This window comes from Thunnus maccoyii, chromosome 6, assembly GCF_910596095.1.
Source record: "Thunnus maccoyii chromosome 6, fThuMac1.1, whole genome shotgun sequence".
Lineage (NCBI taxonomy): Eukaryota > Metazoa > Chordata > Actinopteri > Scombriformes > Scombridae > Thunnus > Thunnus maccoyii.
In genome coordinates, this window is record NC_056538.1 from 17,880,715 (window position 1) to 17,890,408 (window position 9,694).

Below are 9,694 nucleotides of genomic sequence, written 5' to 3' on the forward strand. Positions count from 1 at the left end.
GTTTTGACTTTTTATATTTATGATTGATTTAGATTTACACTTTAAAGAGATGTTTTCACTTTTACATCAAACGGGTCTTTTTCTGTTATCTGGGTAAAAAAGAAAAACACATTAAATCTCCTTTGATTCAATGCTGTTGAACATGAAATCTTCCAAAGGGCATCAACATCAGCAGTAAATCTATCTGAGTAGGATTATAAAGTCCCCTGGTTCTACTTCTTTTTGAACAGTGGCACATTTCACCGCGTCACATCGCTCTCTCAGTCCAAAGGTGAAAGTTCAAGTACCGAGAGGCTCCTAACGAGCCCTCTGACCAGATGGCTATCACCCAGCTTCCTTCTTCAGGAGTCACCAGCTTTAATCTGTGTGCCGCTCGTACATCACACACTGCATTTATTCAAGGCCATCAGGATTATCTGGATTAATTACAACAAACCTCTTAATTACAGTTGAGTCAGGGTTGGGCAGAGGCCAAGACTAATGAGCTGCTCGTCTCTTCTTTATCTCCTCACATTACTGTCACACTGTTGTTTACCGTTTTCATTCACAGACACATTTTTCTCTGACAATTTTCTCTATTTTTGTCTCCTCAAAATCTCCAGATTTGATCTTCTTTATACTCAGTTTTGGTCCATTTTGAATTGTTGTATTTCCTTTTCATAGCTTGTCTATTCAGGGACATTCTGCTGTTGTTCATCAGCCCACATAGGGAGGTCAGAGGTCAGGGTCAACTCTTGAACAGTACTGTTCATAGTAGGTACAGATCATTTTTTAAAGAGAGATCTTTCCACTCATTAAGGCATCAAAATTAAAGCAAACAATATGGAGAAGACTGAGAAATCAAGAGTCAGAGTAAGAGATGGAGACAAGGATCATAAACAAAAAAATTCAGCCCGAGTGAGGCAGAGAAGAGCGCTGTATAGACTTTGACATTTTCCCACACTGCTCCAGGCCAGGACCACTGAGGTCAAGAGGAAGAGGTCAAATCCCCAGAGTATAAAGCTCTCCTTCGTTTACTCCTCTCTGATCTTCCCCTGACATTAAACTTCCTTTCCTCTGTTAACACCATCCTCATTTACAAGTGCCACATAAACACTGCTGAGGCTGATCTCACAGGTCAGAAGACAATAAACAACAACGACGTTTACTTTCTGATCTCTCAACAGAGTGTTTAACTTGTGGTTATTAAGAATAAACCTGCGCACGCCTCTCATTCAAGATAATATTTCTCCTGCTGAGTCATTGATGAGTTCAGTTGTAGCACTGATCTGGTATTGCAAAAAAAAAACAACCTCTAAAATTAAGATATGTTGTAGAATGATGTGATTAAGCGCATTCACAGATGTTTAGTGTGGAGCTGCTTATATTTTTAGAAACTACATTGGGAATGGGAATGAAACCTCTCAAGTTGCAAACCACAATGCTCTGGTGAATTGTCATATGCTGGTGGAAGTGGTCCCATATGACCATTAGGGGCCCTCTCCTCTAACCCTGCAGCCCCCCAAACACACACTCACATAGAGTACTGTATATACACATAGAGCTCCCTTCAGCGTCACAGATGTGAAGCATGCAAGTTGCAGTATCTCCGGTTTTGGATGCTGCGCTGACAACTAAAAGGAATTTGTAATCTCATGTGTCCAGCCCCCGTGGAAAATACTTCCCACTGCATTCCAGTTTTAGAAATCTGCAGCACTCTCTACACATGAAGGCCCTGGGTTAACATGGGGTGTGTGGAAGTTGTCAGAGAGGGTGAAATAAGTAAAGACAGAGAAGCCAAAGAGAAAAATATGTGATTTTTTGAAGTACTATTAATAGGAATGTAAATATAAATGTAGTTTTGTGCTAGATAGGCCTGCACAGGTGTTACTAATAACATTAACGATGGTTCTGTAAACTGAAGCCAAAGCAGCTAAACGAATTTCAGCAATCATTAATGTCATTATTTACACCTGTGCTTCTCCTACTGTGACATATCAAAATGTCTCCTGTGACGAAGGCGTATTGTGACGCTTTTTCATGTCTGCAGGGAATGAAGACAGACAAGACACAAGACACACCTGGGCCAGATGTCCCCCTTACATAAACTTTACGTCATACAGGATGGATGGTAGAGATGGGAAAGATTCTTATGTTTACAACTTATCAGCACAAAGACAACTCAAGATGGTTGTATGATAACAGAGTTGGTGGAGTGATGGTTAAAAATACTGCACATTAATAATACAACACAAATCCAGTAAATGTTTTGCTTGACTTTCAGGAACTTCCATATTATGAAGCTCCAAGACAGATAAATCAGAGCCTTCAAAATACTCTGAGTTTCTCAGTTGTAATTACAACTTGGATGTTCACGCTATTTACAAGTCAGAAACATATAATTGCCAGTGCCACCAGGCCTATAATTGTACAGGCCTGGTAGGCCACCGGGCCAAAAAAATCTTTTTTTGAATGCCAAGAATAATGCCAAATATCCATTCATTTGGAAATCAATAATCAATAGCGTTTGGGAGCCTCTTGATGTGATGCAAGTGTCACTGCTATCAAAGTCCCTTTAAATTACTGCAGAGTGAGAGCATATGGATGCAGGTTAACTAATGTGAGCATGGCATTGCCTAAAAACAGAAAAAGAAAAGAAGAAAAAGCTCTAACACGGGTGACGGTCAAACAAATATATCAACGTTTTTCTCCAAAACTCTTGAGTCAAGCAAAAATACAGATGGGGAAGAAGGGAGAGGGACAGCTTATTTTTATGCAATGAATGAAGCTTATTAAGTCATCCTCTCCTTGTGAGCACTTTGTTTTAAGTTCTTGAGTACACCAAGCAAACAAAAACTTGAATGCAAATATAAATTGCAGACCGCCTGCTGCGCCACCTGACCAAAGTCGACTGCGCGAATATGCCGTCTCCACATAAATGTACTTGAGTATTCAATATACCGTACCAGTGTGTCTCATGTTTTTGTAGCAGTCTAATAGTCCAGGTGTGACAACATTTACAAGGATTATGATGTGTTGGGCTTGTGAAGATTACAAGAGACAGTTTCAATGACTGTTGTTTTATTATGAAATGAAGATTTGCCAGTTATGTGGCAGCCATCCCACTTAAAAAACACGTTACATTCATGTCCGCTAAATCACACTGTCCAACTTCGTTCACACAGGTCATACAAAGTGCAGGTAGCAACATTTGATGGTCATGTGAGCTGTTACAGTCCACTGCAATCTTTAGTTAGTAATACATACATCCATGTTTTAGGAATACCTGAGAGGAGTTGTCGTTTGTGTAGATTATATAATAATGTCAGTAATTGGTATTCCATAGCTCCCGTCACAAAAATAACCCAGAAATCAAATTCCTTTAAAGCATACAAACTGTTTAAAGTAAAACACTTTTCAAAAAACAAATGAAGGCATATAACAGATTGTACTTTCTTTCGCCATATCAGCCACCATCGATAATGATTACACATAAAGTGGTGTCACAATAATGCCATGTAAACTTTAAACACTGATATCAACATATAAGGAAAAACAAATACAAATGGAATTAAAAAGCCTTATTGGTTTATGGTCCTTTTATACAGACAGAAATCTGTTTTATTGCAATGACAAAAGAAAGGGAAAACCTTTTATGGATTTTGTGTTGGTGGTGACTGTAACACTGATGGAAGACTGGAATAAGGCCTATCAATAGAACAAATGGAATAAAAGCTGCATTTTATCAGGACTGACTGGAAAATTATAGACCACTTTCCTTAAATACAGAAAACCTTTTTTTTTTACTCTCTTAACATGGCTCTGTGTGAAAAGCTCTATGCAACACAGTTAAACTGAAGTGGTCATTATTCACAAGAGTATATTTAAATGGTAAAATCTTCCACTGCAACAAAAGCTTGTGGCGTTAAGTGTATGCTGTTATACACACACACGCGTGTGGAGTCATGTGTGTACTCATGCAGAAAAGCACAGTGTTAGTTTTCTTCACAGCTTGGTCCACTGAAAGCGGCCTACATTTAAGACATGAGCAGTGGTAAACATTTCAGCATCAGGGAGGGGTACCTACAGGTTACCATGGCGACAAGACCTGAGACATATCATGGCAACACTTGGATATTTACACAGGTGCATCTTGGCACCAAAAAAAAAAATTCTTTCCTTTATTGCTCTCAGAGAATACACATTCCTGAAACCAAATCTTACCAGATAGATCTGGTAATCCAACAAATCCCAGAAATCCTAATAAATTGATCATGCTAACAAGAATGGTCTGTGTGGCTAAAGCTTCATAAAGCACATAGAGCTCAGCTGTTGTAAAAACACATCAATGACATGTGTCTTCATTACAATGAACACTGTAGTTTATTTTGAGTCAACCCTACATATATGAATACTCACTACTGCAACACATGTGTATTAATCTGTGGCTGAAAATAGTCCCAAACACTATTTATGCCTGTTTGAGCAACATGTTAACAACTACAGAGCCCCGCTGTTTTAGAAAAGTGGGACTTAATACACAGACAACAGACTAGAGAAGTAGGAAACTATTTTGGGATTTGTTGACAATAAGAAAAACATAAAATAAAGCCAGATATATCCTTTAACACAACCCAGTAAACCCAGTAACATAAAACATCATTTCACTTTAAGTATAGAAGCGAGCAGGTTTAGATCAACTTCTGTTATTCCCTCATAGATACACATCCATAGTGTTGAGGATCATGTGCCGACAGAGCGGGCAGTTCTGTTGGTAGATCGGCTGCCTCAGCAGGATGTTTGTACAGTCTCGACACAAGCAGAGGTGTCTGCACGGCAGCAGCACCACCGTCTTGGCACAATCCTGGCAGATCACACACTTCTTCCTTTCCTCCTGCTCCTTCAGCAGAGTCAGCAGGTTCTCAGCAGGCAGAGGTTCACTGTCTTTACCCGAAGACGACTGCTTCTTAAGAGGTCTGTTTGTACTGGAGGAGGGCACAACTAAATCCAGCAGCTCCCGGTGGACTCCATCCCCGGCTCTTCCGTCAGGTGGGTCCCGCCTCTCCTCTCCGGGGTCGCCATCGCCACGTGCTCTGTTGTTGTTGTCCCTGTGGAGATGTGTCCTCAGCACCAGGCCTAACTGGCTGCTGTGTCGGGACAGCTGCTGCCAAAGTCGTCTCTCTAGCAGGCGGAGGTGATGGAGTATCCTCTGTAGGCGTTGCATGGCACCACGTACAGAGTCTGGGGTGTTCTGCAGGGCCAAAGCCAGGCGGCGTAGAGCCAGATAAAGTCTGCGCAGGGCAGGAAAAGAGTTAATGTAATCCACAATTCGCATAGCAGCTTGTCTGGTCAGTTCTGGGTTTAGGTAGGCAGTGGTTGTTAGAGCGATAGTGACAGTTAGCAGGAGGCCATAGATGTTCAGAATAAAGATGCTGATGAACATATGAACCAGCGAGACCAGAAAGTCTAATACCAGTTTACAGGGTGACCACAGGAAAGCTGACGTCCCAACAACACTGCTGTAGAGAAAGGTGAAAGAGGTCAACGTGAGCTCCAGCACCTTCTGCAGCGGGCTGGAGACCGTCTGCCACACGCTGACCACCGCCAGGTACAGGTTCTGGGTGGCGATGAGTGCAAAGTTGACCACCGTGTTGGTGAAATAGACCACCAGGCTGACAGCGATGCCGCAGCCCTCCACCACCGACAGCAGACCTCGATACAGGTGGTCCTTCCCTCGAAGCAGGACGTGCATGGACAGGTAACCCACCATCTTCAGGCTCTCCAGCAGTCCCTCCAGTGCCAGCACCAAGCTGCCCAGCGTGGTGACTGCATCTTGGGCTATGTTTGATGTCGCCTCTGCCATGGACATCAAGCAAAACAGGAGAAAGTTGCCCAACTGCAGCACTAAGTTGAGGAGGAGTGTGGGCAGGTTGGTGATGAAGGCGACCACGGCCAGGATAGTCCGGACGACCGTGTGGACGATGACAAAATTCAGGTCCAGCAGCAAGCAAGCAGCGTCGAGGCATTTTCCTACAGTGGAGATGACAAAGTTCACCAAACCCATGGTATCTTATCGATGTTTACCTCTCGATTGTCTCCACGGTAAAGTCCATGTTTCGTTTATTTGTTCACGGTGAGACACTCGTTGATTGATCCTCTGTGCCAGGCGAAACAGTACGCCATTCCTCGCACCGCTAAACGGACGATAAATGATTTACTTTTCATGGTTTCCTCATCTTTGTTTCTTCATCTGAAGCGACAAGCTAACATTGTAAACACAGGCGTTACACAGGCGGATGTTTGGTTTCAAATGAGCGACGGACACTTCCGTTTGTTTTCCGGGTTAGGCCTCGTTCAGAACACGGTCCGGAAACATTTAATTAGTTAGACGGTCACTTTATAAAAGCTGAGATTTGTAAAACCAACAGTCAAAAGTAGGAGAGACGAAGAAAGACTCACTATAAGCTTAAACGTGTTTAACCGTCGCTAATGTTGCCGCCATATTTGTTTTGGTCGTGTCAGCTGACTTCTCCACTTCCTTCCTGTGAGTTTTTTTTTTTTTTTTTTTTTAAACTTTAATAACAATACAATAATATTACAATACAAATAACAGTACTGGGAGAATTGGAGGGAAAATAATCACAAAAACACAAGCAGGAAAAAAATGTACAATGTAAAAAGATACATGATACAGAAATTAAGAGAGCAAATAAATAAATTAAAAAGTGAATAAGCAATATTGCAAACCAACTGAAAACATCTGGCAATGTCACCCACAGTGTTTCTCAAGACATGAGATGTCTTTAAAGCTTTTTTGTTTTTAGATACCCTGCAGACAGAATCATAGACTGTCTGAAGTTCAACAGAAAACAAGTTTTTGTTTGGAAGAAACTGAAGAAATCTGACTTTGTGAATATGATGTTTTGCCCAAAAGACACAGCAGTTTTATCAAGTAATCAACTTCATTGTTGTTAGACTCTACATTCAAAAATAAGACCATACTTTCTGTAATAGGGACCAAGACCTTATGAGTCTCCCAAATTAATAAGGAAATTTGAGTCCAAAAGTTACTTCAACACAAAAGACATAAAAAAATAAAATTAGAATTAAATGAGAAAAGGACTCAATCTCCTTTTTGCAGAAGAAACATGAAGGGGAAACATCAGGTCTAAAGTTGTGAATGAATTCATTGCATGGATAGTATCTGTGTGAAATTTTAATATGTCCTTGCTGAGAGTTTGCACAACATCACAGAGCTGTTAATGATTCACTTTGTTTTATAAAATTCCACATAAAATATAAATAATATGATATAAAATATATAATAAATAGTTATAAATGTATTACATTACCATTAAAAAATAAGTAAGTTACAAAATTCAGATTTTTTTTAAGGCCGGGTTGTGCTTAGAAAACAAGTTTCAGTTGCACGATATTGGTAGGCTAAAAAAAATACATGTATTTAATCATTTTAGTAATTTAATTGGCAAAATTACTGTATCCACAAATCTCAAAACGAATTGAATTATAACTCCTTAATGAAACCAAACAGTGACACCATCTCCTCTTCAAACAATAAAAAGCTGTTATAACAATTGAAACATGCTCATTCTACCTGTGTTGTTAAACTAATCAAGTTTTATAAAAGATAAGGTTACTACAAGGGGCAGCTGCCTATTTTTCATTGTTGTTGCAATGACCCCCCCCCCACCCCTCCACCGTGACCCACCTACCCCCTGAAAAAAGTTGAACTCTCTGTCATGCAGTTCATTTTTATTCTACGACTACACATAAACGACACAAAATCAATGACAGTGAATACTGTAGTATTCCTCCTACTGTTACTATTACTACAACTACTGCTACTATTGCTAATAATAATAATTTTATTTATAGAGCAATAAGAGCAAAGTGCTCCAAGGGTAGGAAATTCAAGACATAAACAACATTAGGGACAATTGCAAAAGGTATATGAAGAAATGCTGTACATACATCTATAAAGCTAGGTCACAAATTAAAGGAAAAACTGGTACATATTTGAATGCTTGACACCTACAGTGAGGGGATCTGGTGGATCTGTTATGCTAGGGGGCATTTTGCTGTCATGATTTGGGTCCCCTTGTCCCCTTAGAGAGAAGGGTCACTGCAAATCAATACAAAGTTGTCCTGAGTGATCACCTTTATCATATGATGAAACATTTCTATCTTGATGGGAGTGGTCTCTTCCAGGATGACAATGCCCCAGTTCACAGGGCACGAGGGGTTGCTGAATGGTTTGATGAGTGTGAAAATGATGTGAATCATATGCTATGGCCTTCACAGTCACCAGATCTCAACCCAGTTGAACACCTATGGGAGACTCTGGACTGACGTGTTAGACAGTGCTCTCCACCACCACCATCAAAACACCAAATGAGGGAATATCTTTATGAAAAATGGTGTTCATCCCTCCAGAAGAGTCCAGAGACTTGTAGAATCATAGCCAAGATTCACTGAAGCTGTTCTGGCAGCACGGTATATATATATATGTATATATATATATATATACATATATATATATAAATAAATTGTAATATATAATGACTACTAATGTAATAATAGTTACATTAACAACAGCATTAATATGAGCAGTGAAGCATTGAAAAACACTGCAGGGCTCATGGAAATGTCTATTAAACAGTGCTAGCAGAGAATAACACAGGTGTTCATGAGGTGATGCCAATGTTTTTTTTCCCAGAATTTAAAAAAAAAAAAAAAATTAAAAAAATAAAAGGAAATGCTCTTCATTTTTCTGTGTTTTCAGGAACTATGTGTGTGTGTGTGTGTGTGAGCAAGAGAGAAAGAGAGACAGAGAGTGAAAAAAGTGAAATGATTGCGATCATAATTTTCTCTGTTTTGACCTTTCATGCCATCACCAGGGTTTTCCAGTTTCCCTATCCCATTCCATTCACATGAATGTAATCTCACTTGTTGAGGTATAGTCTCCCATTACCTCAGCTACGTCAGAGACAATGAAACACAAAAGCTTTGCAATCCTGAACAATATCAACAGTATTTCCTTCCTTACGTTGTGCCTCATCCTCCCCATCTGAGCTGCTCAGCATTGAGCTTCTTTTTTTTTTTCTTTGGGGGGAAACTCTGTCTGATACGATCATGGGAAATCCTGTTCCGAACATTTGGACACTTGACAAAAGAGCATTTGTTTAAGCATTTAATGATACAACGGGGATACGTAGCAGCCGTACAAGAAGCTATAAAAAGTCTTGTGCATTACTTTTGTCTCTGGCAGATGAGCTTCTAGACCTGCTCCTTTTATGGTAGCTAACCTTCCCTCTGGTCCATTAGTCCAGGCCAGCAGTCAGCTTCCTTAGTTTGTTTTCTGGATGACCAAATCCTTCCTTTCTCAATGATGAGAGATCACAAAAGGCTTGTTTTCATCTGCCATCTTCTGTAGGCTTTCTTTATGGATATAGAGCTCAAAGGGTTTCTACACAGCAGCTCAGAGGCATCCAAATTAATCGACATACATTTTTTATGAATGTGGCCTTTAGCAAAGATGATAGAGGATATTTAGTAGAACCAAGATAAAGGTTTCACTTTAGTGTGCAGCTTTAAGAGTTATCAGCTGTCTTGATAGTACTTGCTTTGTATCTTCATATTCACTCAACAGTCAGCAGAAGTACCCACCCTAGCGACCTGAAAGCTGCTTTCTAGC

General features: G+C 40.1%; 1 protein-coding gene across 1 annotated transcript; it reads right to left on the reverse strand.

Annotated features, from left to right (window-relative positions):
- Positions 1-3,043: 3,043 nt before the first annotated feature.
- On the reverse strand, positions 3,044-6,517 carry rnf26 (ring finger protein 26). Its single transcript, XM_042414265.1, has one exon. The coding sequence runs from the start codon at positions 6,041-6,043 to the stop codon at positions 4,694-4,696; it is 1,350 nt and encodes a 449-aa protein (XP_042270199.1). The 5' UTR covers positions 6,044-6,517; the 3' UTR covers positions 3,044-4,693.
- Positions 6,518-9,694: the final 3,177 nt, after the last annotated feature.